Source organism: Pelodiscus sinensis, chromosome 3 (genome assembly GCF_049634645.1).
Source record: "Pelodiscus sinensis isolate JC-2024 chromosome 3, ASM4963464v1, whole genome shotgun sequence".
NCBI classification, from domain to species: Eukaryota; Metazoa; Chordata; order Testudines; family Trionychidae; genus Pelodiscus; species Pelodiscus sinensis.
The window spans coordinates 14,914,765-14,927,133 of NC_134713.1; the positions used below are offsets into that span (position 1 = coordinate 14,914,765).

Below are 12,369 nucleotides of genomic sequence, written 5' to 3' on the forward strand. Positions count from 1 at the left end.
CTGAGCCAGCCTCTCCATGGAATTTCTAAAAGCTTTTAAGGATATAACCCCTTGTCAGAGCTGTGTACATGATTCATTTAGCACAGACTCTCTGCTGACTTCCCACAGGACAACTAAAATAAATTCCATATACAAGTAAAGCATGTTGTCTCTATCTTGCTCATCCTATCACATTATTATTTACCAATGCTGAGTGAGACCGCTTTTCTAGATTGTTGATGAAAAAGTTGGCAACTCAACCTTATGTGGTCTGGATTGTTGCACGGTGTATAATACCAAATTGTAAGGCTTTTAGTAATCTTCATGCACTGTTCAACCTGCTACACTAAGGCCAAACAAAAATGTTTAAAAACTGCAGTCAAGCTTGTAATTACTTGGAAGTTGCAATCTGAATGAAGCAAGACAAATGCAGTAATTTATTTACGTAAATGTATATAACAGGTGTTTGTTCTTACTATAGGTCTGAAGTGTTCCACTACAATGCACTATCTCTCCCTGTGGAGAGACAGCTGGGACTAGTTATTTTTGTCTCCTCATTAGTTCCCAATCCAGTGTTTTACATCTTACAGATGACAACTAGTAAAACATCAGAGGAACCATGAACTGTTACACTTCAGTGCTCTTGGAGACAAGTGTCCTTTTATGGATTGCTCAACTCCCACTCCCAAGATATGAAGGAACTTGACCACAGGGCAAAAGTAGCTTTCGCCTCTTACAAGAACAAGTAGCACAACTGCAGGCTCACTTAAATAAAGCAGTTTAGTAAGGTTTTAAGATAAAGCTTCAAGATAATTGTATAACCCTCCGGCTCTTTACTTAATAGAGGTTTGGAAAAAATAGAGTAGGGAAGGGAGGCAATCTAGATAAATAGATCTGAGAGTTATTTATAAGCTTTTTTTTTAGAACTAGAATACAGATGTGTTGGAAGTTAGTATCAGTTAAATACTGGCGAGAAAAATGAATGAGAGAGATCCAGCTGGAACAAAAGCATTTTCATCCATGATTGCAAGGAAAATTAATGAAAACATTTAATGTGGCATCACCTCCTGTTCACTCATAACAAAATTAATCCAATCTGAATGATGAATCTAGATCTATAAATATATTTATTATAATATAACAAGAACTTAACAGTAAACATAAACTATATACAATGCCATTACAGATAACCCTGGTTGTTTTATAATAGTCACAGAAATAGCCAGTTTTGCTCCAGTGTGAGAAATGAAGAAATAAGCTAAGTTGGAAATGTTGAATGTGTTAGGTCTTGTTGACTGCTAGCACCTCCTTTGGAGGTAGACACACACCAACACTAAAATTAGTCCTGCCCCAGGCAGTTAGAAACTTGTGCTCCAATCTTTAGGTTCACACTTGTACCCTGTTTGACATAAATACTTTAATGACATTTTATGTATATAATTTTGTTGTGCTTATTTTTTCCTCTAAAAGAATAAATAAAACAACTGCATAACAAAGGTTTGGAACTTCACTATCAATATGAGAGAGATGTGAGTCACCCTATAGCCTAAGCCCATCATTTTTAAATACTGCAAGATACAAATTTCATACTATTTTCCTTTATAAACAATTATTAATAAAATAACTTCAAGGTGACTGGCTAGCCATCTGCATTGTTTTCTCCAAAGTTGTAACCAGCCATCCTGTGATACAAAAAGGCTAACATATTTGGTATCAAATTCAACTGGACAATGACCATAATATTTTTCATACACACATTCTGTAAAGGAATCTCTCCACAGAATTACCACCATGGCATTTAGAATCTGAAACTGTAAAGGCAAATATAGTAACTCTTGCTCTGTCTGCAGAACTATTTGGAAAGAATCAGACAAATCTGCTGCTTAGGATTATTCCCCCCCCCCCCTTTTTTTTTTGTAAATCTTATTTCTGCCATAATATCTCTCTACTCATCTCCCATTTGATTATTCCATTTACAAATTTATAAAGAATTTTCACATCACAATGCTTCTCTGGATAGACAATGTTTTAATATGTATATAAAAATATAAGCCCTGTGCTATGCATGTACTTACAACTCTACACAGTAATCATTCTGTCTTTTTTTTTATATTGGGCTTCACCCAATGCATTTTCTATTATGGGATTTAAATTTATGTGTTTAAAATTTCAGTGCTTTTATTCTGAAACATTCTCATTCTGATGCCTCTCAATGAGAGAAGTTTGCATCAAGTCTTCCATACTTTTTAATTGGAGATTTTTTAAAGATGACCTCTTAGATGTAATTTAAAAAGAAAAAGATAGTGGCATATATTCCAACATAAGGAACTTTGATTACGTGACCCAAAAGTGAGTCTATAAACCACAACAACATGAGGCATCTTCTTAAGTAACTTATTGAAAATGTGAAAATCCCACATCATATTGTTTTATTAACATGATTCCAATCAGAACATTTTAAAGAGGTTAGTTTAATCAAGAAAATGCCTCTGGAATTTTAACAAAACTATTGCATTAGAGGTTGCAAGTACTGTCAAGTTTTGCTCATACAGTAGAAAACAGGGTAGAAACCACCCTCCACTCCCAACATACACCCGTTGCCATGTGGGGGCACCAATTCATTCTCTTCTCTCTTTCTCTCCTTTTTTGGCTCTGCTCTAGAGCACTGCAGTATTTATTTGATCTGATGGAAGACTGACATCAACCTACGCCAGCTGTCACACAAGATATATCTCAGTCATTGGTATTGAAAAGCATGTATTTGTTAAAAACAAATGTAGGAATCAAAGTGATAAGGACACTTTGACCTTCTTTCAAATAGCCTGATGCCTAATGTGTAATAGTAAAACTAATCTTCTGCACAGTTATTTTAAGAATCAAGCTTGCGCTCTAGGAGTAAAATGCAGATTTTCTCTTCCCCCAGTTAAAAAATATGTGAAATTCTATTGCACCTGGGTTGACCAAAAGCCTACATCCGTAACAAGTGCCACTACAACATCTAGTGACACACTTGTATTATTAAGTTACACTATCTTACATAGCACGGAGCGCTCTGCTCCTTGTTCACCAAAAGGTGAAGATGATTTTCTACATTCAATGTAGAGAATATTCAAAACTTTAGAGCAATATGTTCGTTGGTTGCTTTCGTGTTTTCTTCTAATTTTATTTAATATTTTTGTTGTAGTGATAGCTTTTTTAATTCCTTGCCTGCTTTTGGCAGGCAAAATCAGTTTCACCATCCAACTCCTTGGTAGTGTCACCCACTCTGAATGTACTTTTTAATTACTACACAGCCATGTCGAAACACAGGGCATGGCATATTCGGTAGAAGTGTCCACGTGTTTGTCTTATGATCATAAGCTTCCATATTCCCCAGGGCAGGTCCTTCGCTGCTAACAATTCCTCCAGTGGCATAAATTTTTCCATCAAGAACCACAGCACTGTACACAAAAAGAAAAAAAAAGTTTTGTTTAATATCTTGTAAAACAGTTCACATTTCTCATAGGTTTTAGTGCTGTTTTTAACACGACACTAATTGGATAACTATTAAAATTAGGAGCATCTGCATCTTGAGAAGGCTGAATGCCTGCAAGGAGTAAGGGAGCATTTGCTCCTAACTGCCTCCTACTGTGGGGATGTCACCATGCTTGGCTTAAGTAAGCTGACTCCAGCTACATATTCTATGCGAGCTAGAGTGGCATAACTTATGCCGAGCTTCTGAGTCCAGTGTATACCTGGCCTTAGACACGGAAACACTTCTTACTGCTGGTAGATGGTTGCTGGAGTGAGTGCTGTTTGGCAGAAAGGATTACAGAATGCATAGAAAGCCAGTTGATCACTCTGGATTCTGAACAGCGTCTGGGGAGGGGGAGCTGAGTGCCCTAGTATACCAAAAAGGTCAGCACATTTTATAACTTTGCAAATGTTAAATATTTTACAAAATAAAGCAAACTACCCTGCAGAGGCTCTGTGCCACTGACTGGACTGGCTGAACACAAAGTACATTCATAGATGTCATCAATCTCATTATGAAGAAATAAGAAACATACTGAGCACTCTAAAGAGGAATCCCCCCATCTAAGGATGGGGAAAATGAAAATGACAGTGCAAGAAAACATTCAACCAAAATGCCTCTGAAAAAAGAACGCAAAGAACAAGAAACAGTTTCTTCCCGAGCAACCAGGCTGTGATGACAAAAACAAAACTGCATCAAAAACGGACGAGGGAAGGATGCAAACAAGACTGATATAAGTTATTTACACACATAAATACAAGTGAAGACCTGGTCAAAATAACTGTTAATCTGAAAGGATGGAAATGGGCTACTTGAAACATTTGATTCGAGCGTATGTACAAATCAGCTGGTCTGCCCTGTGTCTTAAGGGACTTTGCTAATGTATTTACAGAAATACTGGTGGTAATTTTTGAAAAGTCACATAGAAATGTAAATTCCCAGACTAAAGTTTTGAAGGTGCTGTTCAAATTGCTGGTGAGGATGAGGACTGAGAGGTCAGCTATGGAGTGATCATTTTGAGAAAAAGTGTTTTGGTGTTTTTGTCATATCAATTTTTCTTGCGATTTTAGTTGAGGGCAAATTGTTTATTCTACAGAGACTTACAATCTCACAATGTGTCTCTCTCTCTTTTTATATTGGTACAAAACTTGCTTTATTCAAATCCCTTACTAACACCAAAAATTCTGGCTGCAGACAATGGATTGATGGTTTGTTACACATTTTTGTAACCTACTATAACTCTATGTTGTCCTATAACTGGCGAGGTATTAACTGCCCTTTTAATCCTGAATGGTCTCTTACAACATGTATTAACTCCTTATCCGCCCATACTTTTATTTAGCTGTTGATACAACTTGTGCCAGAATTCTGTGTGTCAAAGCTTGTCATTCTCACCAACAGACATTTATTGGTCCAAGACTCATGCATTAGAAGCAAAGGGAAGACCAACAACAGGGTAGGTCCAGTGTTCAGTGAAAAGGGAGAAACAATAACAGGAAACTTGAAAACGGCAGAGATGCTTAATGACTTCTGTGTTTTGGTTTTCCTCAAGAAGATTGATGGTGACAGGATGCCTAATATAGTGAATGGCAGTGGAAATGGAGTAGATTTAGAAGTTAAAATAAAAAAGTGGAACATTACTTAGAAAAGTCAGATGTTTTCAAGTTACCAAGGCCTGATGAGATGCATCCTAGAATACTCAAGGAGCTGATAGTTAAAGGCTCAGATACCTCCTCTATCATATTTGAAAAGACAATGAAGTTGGGAGAGATTCCAGAAGCCTGGAAAAGGGAAAATATAGTGCCCATCTATAAACAGGGAAATAAGAACAATCCAGGAAACTACAGATAAGTCAGTTTAACTTCTGTGTCAGGGAAGATAGTGGAGCAAGTAATTAAGTAATTCATCTGCAAACATCTGGAAAATAATAAGGTGATAGGTAACTGCCAGCATGAATTTGTAAAGCACAGATCATGTCAAACCAATCTGATAGCTTTCTTTGACAGGATAAGAAGTCTTGTGGATAAAGAGAAATGGTGAATACATAGATTTTAGTACAGCATTTGACATGGTCTTGCATGATCTTCTTATCAATACACTAGGGAAATACAACCTAGATGGGGCTACTATAAGTGCATAATTGTCTAGATAACCGTTATCAGAAAGTAGTTATTAAAGTCATACCGGAAGGGCATAACAAGTGGGGTTCTGCAGGGGTCTGTTTTGGGACCGGTTCTGTTCTATATCTTCATCAATGATTTAGATATTGGCATAGAGAGTACGCTTATTTTAAGTTTGCAGATGATTCCAAGCTGGGAGGGGTTGCAATTGCTTTGGAGAATAGGGTCAAAATTCAAAATGATCTGGACAAACTGAAGAAATGTTCTGAGGTAAATAGAATAAAGTTTCATAAGGCCTCCATTTAGGAAGAAACAATCAGTTCACATATACAGAATGGGAAGCGACTGTGTAGGAAGGAGTACTGCAGAAAGGAATCTAGGGTCATACATAGTGCACCACAAACTAAAATATGAGTCGTCAGTTGCATAAAAAGCAAACATGATTCTGGGATGCATTAGCAGGAGTGTTGTGAGCAAGACATGAGAAGTCATTCTTTCACTTTATTCTGTGCTGATTAGGCCTCAATTGGAGTATTGTGTCCAATTCTGGGCACCACATTTCAAGAAAGATGTTGAGAAATTGGAGAAGGTCCAGAGAGGAGCAACACAAATGATTAATGGTCTAGAAAACTTGACCTATGAGGGATGACTTGAAAGAACTGGGCTTGTTTAGTTTAGAAAAGAGAATACTGAGAGGGGACATGATAGCAGTTTTCAAGTATCTAAAAGGGTGTTACAAGGAGAAGGGAGAAAAATTGTTTTCCTTAGCCTCTGAGGATAGGACAAGAAGCAATGGGCTTAAATTGCAGCAAGGGAGGTTTAAGTTGGACATTCTGTCAGGGTGATTAAACACTGGAATAAATTACCTAGGGAGGTTGTAGAATCTCTATCACTGGAGATATTTAATAGCAGGTTGGATAGATATCTATCAGGGATGATCTAGATGGTGTTTGGTCCTGCTGTGAGTGTAGAGGACTGGACTTGATGACCTCTCGAGGTCCCTTCCCATTCTAGTAGTCTATGATTCTATGAATAAAAGATATTACCTAACCTAACTAGTCTGTCAAAATAAAATAACATAAAAATAGACCTAGACTGAAACCCAGAATTTGCAAACAGATTTCATTTAATCAAATCCCTCCATTCATTTGTTAGTTATTGATTGCTTACCTCTTGCCTTTGAACCTGATTCTTACACATAGATGTATCTTTATGTAAGGAATAATGCTACTGAAGCGCACAAGTTTTTGAAAGACCATAATCTTAAAATGTAAACTTGACAGGCAGGGAAGCTCACTTAGTATGTATTTGTACGGAGCATACCATAGTAGAGATCCCAAACTTGATTGGGACTCCGAGTACTACTGTTATAGCGCTTCTAGTAAGTAACTGCTATGAGTAGCATGGCAGTCTATTATGTATAAGCATCTAGGACAGGTGGAACTCTAAGAACTAAATAACGTGGACTTTCTAAAGAACACAAGACACGCTTAGCCAGCTGCATTTGGGATTAAGGCATGTGGGCACAGTTCTGTACAATGGGTGACCAGTGCCAAATGGAGCCTTCAGCTCTGCCCTAGAAAAGATTACATTCTAAAGTCTCAAAGAGATATAATATGAACATAAAAATGGCCACACTGGATCGGACCAATGGACCACCTACCATCTCTGTTGGAGTTTAAGGATGGCTGGCGCATGGTCGTGTATCCCTGACCAATTTTCCTACTGCCTTCCCCCCTCCTTTTTTTTGGCCTCACTTATAGGTTTAGCTTTCACAGTATGCCTGGCAACAAATTCTGTGGGCTGACTGTGCATTGTGGGAAGAAGTATATCCTATTGTTTCTTTTAAACCTGCTGCCTGTTAATTTAATCAGGTGACACCTACCCATTTCCTGTGCTAGGTGATAGTGTGGATATCTTGAGACATCAAGATAGATTTAAGTGTTGTGCTGGGGACGATTTAGTGGTTGTGGTACACGTAAGTACCGGTGACATAGGGAAGGGTGGGAGGAGTGGTCTTGGAGGCCAGTTTTAGGCTACCAAGAAAGAAATTGAAGTTCAGGACCTTCATGGGAGCATTGTTTGAGAGCCAATTGTCCAGGCAGAATTGCAGGGTTTCAATGTGTGAGATAATGGTATGGAGAGGAGGGGGTTTAGATTTAATAGGAACGGGAGAAACTTTTCGAAAAAGGGAAGCCTATGCAGGAGGGACCTAAATCAAAATGGAACCAGACTGCTGGCACTTAAAATTAAAAAGGTTGTAGAGCAGTTTTTAAACTAAAGGGGGGTGGGGTGGGGAAGAAGCTTATAGGTGCAGAATAGCATGTGGGTTGGAGAGAGAGATACCCCTTAGGGGAAGGTCTCTTAATAGAGATTCTCTCACCTAGTAAGAAGGAAAAGGTGGAAAATGATAGTCAAATGAAAGTGTTCCATTCAATTGCATCATGTAATGGCAGACTGCTAAAAAGTGCAAGTTTTTAAAGTGCTTATCTACCAATGCTAGAAGTCTAAATAATAAGATGGGTGAACTACAGTGCCTCATACCAAAGGAGTATATTGATATAATAGGCATCACAGAAACTTGGGACATCAGAATACCAGGGTATAAAATCTATCGAAAGGACAGAAGAGGTCATGCTGGTGGGGGAGTGGCATTGAAAGAAACCTAAAATAAAGTGTAGAATCAAACAAAGTACAAACCTTAAATGAACCAAATTGTACCATAGAATCTCTACAGATAGCAATTGCATGCTCTAATAATGGGACTATATCCCTAATGCTATACTCTTAACAACCTGACCAGAATGGTGACTGTGAAATGCTCAGGGAGATTTAAGAGGATATTAAAATTTTAAAAACCTCAATAATAATAATAATAATAGAAGATTTCAGTTTTTTCCCCATATTGACTGGGCACACGACGACACCAGATAGAACGCAGAGGTAAAATTTCTTGACACTTTAAATGACTGCTGCTTGGAGTTAGCTGGTTCTGGAACCCACAAGGAGAGAGGCAATTCTTGATTTTTCTCCTAAGTGGAGTTAAGGATCTAGTGGTGCCTATATGTTGAACTTAGGTAGTTGAGCATATGCCCCTCTTGTTAATCTAGCTCTAAGGGCTGTCCAAAACTTTAAGGCAGGTGAAAAGAAAGTGGTATGTATGCTGATCACTTTTCCTAATATTGCTCTTCCCCTCACATCCCCTCTCAGCTAAAGCTGGTATATGAAGAAAGGAAGAATCACAATAATTAGGATGCACACGTGTTGTTCGGTGCCATTAACACTAAGTGATTACATGCTGTCAGAACCTAAAGAGAAAGACAGCTGCAAGCATAAGAACCTTGCTGTGGAAGCAAGAAGCCCTATGTCTGCTTTCGAGGACAGCAGCTGTAGTAAGGGGAAAACAGCTGAGATGCAAGTAGTCATGGTAGTGCCAAAGGGCTGAGAGTAATTTTTTTCTAGGGCTGTCAGGTGAACAAAAAAAAGTAATCCTGCTTAATCGTGCGATTAATCACACTGTTAACAGAATTTATTTAAATATTTTGGGACGTTTTCTACATTTTCAAATACATTGATTTCAATTATAACATAGAATACACAGAAGGGTGTACAGAGCTTACTTTATTTTTGGATCCAAATATTTAAACTGTAAAAAACAAGTGTAGTTTTCAATTCACCTAATACAAGTACTGTAGTGCAATCTCTTTAGCATGAAAGTTGAACTTACAAATGTTGTAGTATGTACGAACAATTCTGCATTCCAAAATAAAACCATGTAAAACTTCAGAGCCTAAAAACCCACTCAGTCCTACTTCTTGTTCAAGCAATCAATCAGACAATTTTGTTTACATTTGCAGGAGATAAAGCTGCACGCTTCTTGTTCACGGGGCCATTTGAAAATGAGAACAGGCATTTGCATGGCACTGTAATAGCCAGTATCACAAGATATTTACATGTCAGATGCTCTAAAGATTCATGTCCCTTCCTGCTTCAACCACTATTCCAGAGGACTTGTGTCCCTGCTGCTGCTGATTTCTACTCAGTAATAATCCAAAGCAATATGGACCAATGCATGTTCATTTTTATAATCTGAGTCAGATGCCAGCAGCAGAAGGTTGATTTTTTTTTTTGGTGGTTTAGGTTCTGTAGTTTTCACATCAGAATGTTGCTCTTTTAAGACTTCTAAAAACATACTCCACACCTCACCCCTCTCAAAGTTTGGCAGGCACTTCAGACTCTGATACCTTGGGGCAAGTGCTCTAGCTACTTTTAGAAATACCTTCTCTACATTTTGTCAAACCTAGAAATGGTTCTAAAAAAAGAATGTGCTGCGTCATTATCCAATATTACTATAGCATGAAATATATGGCAGAATGCCGATAAAACGGAGCTGGAGACATACATTTCCCTCCCAAGGAGTTCAGTCAGAGATTTAACTAACACACACTTTTTCTAATAAGCGTTGTCAGCATGGAAGCATGTCCTCTGATGGTGGTTGAAGCATGAAGGTATCTACGAATGTTCTGGTATGTAAATAACTTGCAATGCTGCCTACAAAAGTCCAATGTGAATGTCTGTTCTAACTTTCTCAGGACATTGTAAATAACAAGTGCTCAGCATTATCTCATATAAATGTAAACAAACTTGTTTGTCTTAGCTATTGGCTGAACAATATGTAGGAATGAATGGACTTGTAGGCTCTAAAGTTTTGCATTGTTTTCTGATTCCAGTAATGTAACATACCAAAAAAACGATATTTGTGAACGCCACTTTCATGAGAAAGAGATTGCATTACAGTACTTGTCTGAGTAATTGAAAAATACTATTTCTTTTGTTTATTATCATTTTTACAGTACAGATATTTGTAATAAAAATACAAAGCAGTGTAAACATTGTATTCTGTTGTAACCAAAATCAATATATTTGAAAATGTAGAAAACCAAAATATTTAAAAATTTTCGATTGGTATTCTATTGTTTAGCAGTGTGACTAAAACTGAGTTAAATGTGTTAATCCACAAGCCTAATTTTTTCATAACTGAGGTATCTTTTCCATCTTCAAGTGAAATTACCGTATATTCCGGCGTACAAGACGACCTCTGATGTTAAAAAACATCCCCCCAAAATCGGGGGTCGTCTTGTACGCCGGATGCACCGCCGCCGGAGCCCCTCCGCGGCTTTGAAAGCCTCGGGGGAAGCCGGCGGGGGGGGGCATCCCAGGCGCGCATGGGCTGCCCCCCCCGAGCCCCTCCGCGGCTTTGAAAGCCTCGGGGGAAGCCGGCGGGGGGGCATCCCAGGCGCGCATGGGCTGCCCCCCCGCCGGAGCCCCTCCGCGCCGCCGCGGAGGGGCTCCGGCGGGGGGGCAGCCCATGCGCGCCTGGGATGCCCCCCCGCCGGCTTCCCCCGAGGCTTTCAAAGCCGCGGAGGGGCTCCGGCGGGGGGGCAGCCCATGCGCGCCTGGGATGCCCCGCCGCCGGCTTCCCCCGAGGCTTTCAAAGCCGCGGAGGGGCTCCGGCGGGGGGGCAGCCCATGCGCGCCTGGGATGCCCCGCCGCCGGCTTCCCCCGAGGCTTTCAAAGCCGCGGAGGGGCTCCGGCGGGGGGGCAGCCCATGCGCGCCTGGGATGCCCCCCCGCCGGCTTCCCCCGAGGCTTTCAAAGCCGCGGGGGGGCAGCCCATGCGCGCCTGGGATGCCCCCCCGCCGGCTTCCCCCGAGGCTTTCAAAGCCGCGGAGGGGCTCCGGCGGGGGGGCAGCCCATGCGCGCCTGGGATGCCCCGCCGCCGGCTTCCCCCGAGGCTTTCAAAGCCGCGGAGGGGCTCCGGCGGGGGGGCAGCCCATGCGCGCCTGGGATGCCCCGCCGCCGGCTTCCCCCGAGGCTTTCAAAGCCGCGGAGGGGCTCCGGCGGGGGGGCAGCCCATGCGCGCCTGGGATGCCCCCCCGCCGGCTTCCCCCGAGGCTTTCAAAGCCGCGGAGGGGCTCCGGCGGGGGGGCAGCCCATGCGCGCCTGGGATGCCCCCCCGCCGGAGCCCCTCCGCGGCTTTGAAAGCCTCGGAGGGGCTCCGGCGGGGGGGAGGGGCAGCCCAGGCGCTCCTGGCGGCTTTGCTCCCGGCGGCTTTGCTCCCGGTGCCTCTGGTCTGCTGGGGACCATCTCCAGCAGACCAGGGACACCGGGAGCAAAGGAGGCGGAGGGGCGCTGGGGTATAAGATGAAACCCTATCTTTTAATTAAAAAGATAGGGGGTCGTCTTATACACCCAGTCGCCCTATACGCCGGAAAATACGGTACTTTCCACAGCTCTGACTTGGAAATCAGACAGAGTTGTGGAGGGCTGAGTGCTAGACTGGTTCCAATCTCTACTCTGCATTCCTGACACAAGGGTTTATTTCCTTTTATTTAAAATGGCCCGTGAGAACATAAAAGAACAATCTGCCATACTGCATCAGACCAATGGGCCAAAGGGTATGTCTACACTGCAATTAAACACCCACACCTGGACCGTGTCAGCTTCCTTGGGCTTTCTGGGCTCAGGCTATGGAGCTGGATAGTTGCAATGCAAATATTTGGCCTTGGGCTAGAGTCCAAATATCTCTCTCATAATTTTGCAGCCTTACAGCCTGAGCTCCGTGAGCCCAAGTCAGCTGACACGAGTCAGCCATGGGTTTCCAGTTGCAGCGTGGAGCTCTCCTCAGGGAAGCTCTTACCTTTGTGGGAGATTTTCAGTTGTGAACATTCTGAGTTAGGTCCCGGAGGTGTTTTTG

At 41.5% G+C, this 12,369-nt stretch overlaps 1 protein-coding gene across 4 annotated transcripts in view; it reads right to left on the bottom strand.

The window, feature by feature from the left end:
• Positions 1–1,087: 1,087 nt before the first annotated feature.
• Positions 1,088–12,369, bottom strand: part of KLHL29 (kelch like family member 29) — a 598,373-nt gene continuing 587,091 nt past the window's right edge. For all 4 annotated transcript variants that reach the window (XM_075923421.1, XM_075923423.1, XM_075923422.1 and 1 more), the window contains one exon: positions 1,088–3,419. In XM_075923421.1, the coding sequence (XP_075779536.1) occupies positions 3,236–3,419 (184 nt within the window). In that variant the 3' untranslated portion in view covers positions 1,088–3,235. The remainder of the gene's footprint in view (positions 3,420–12,369) is intronic.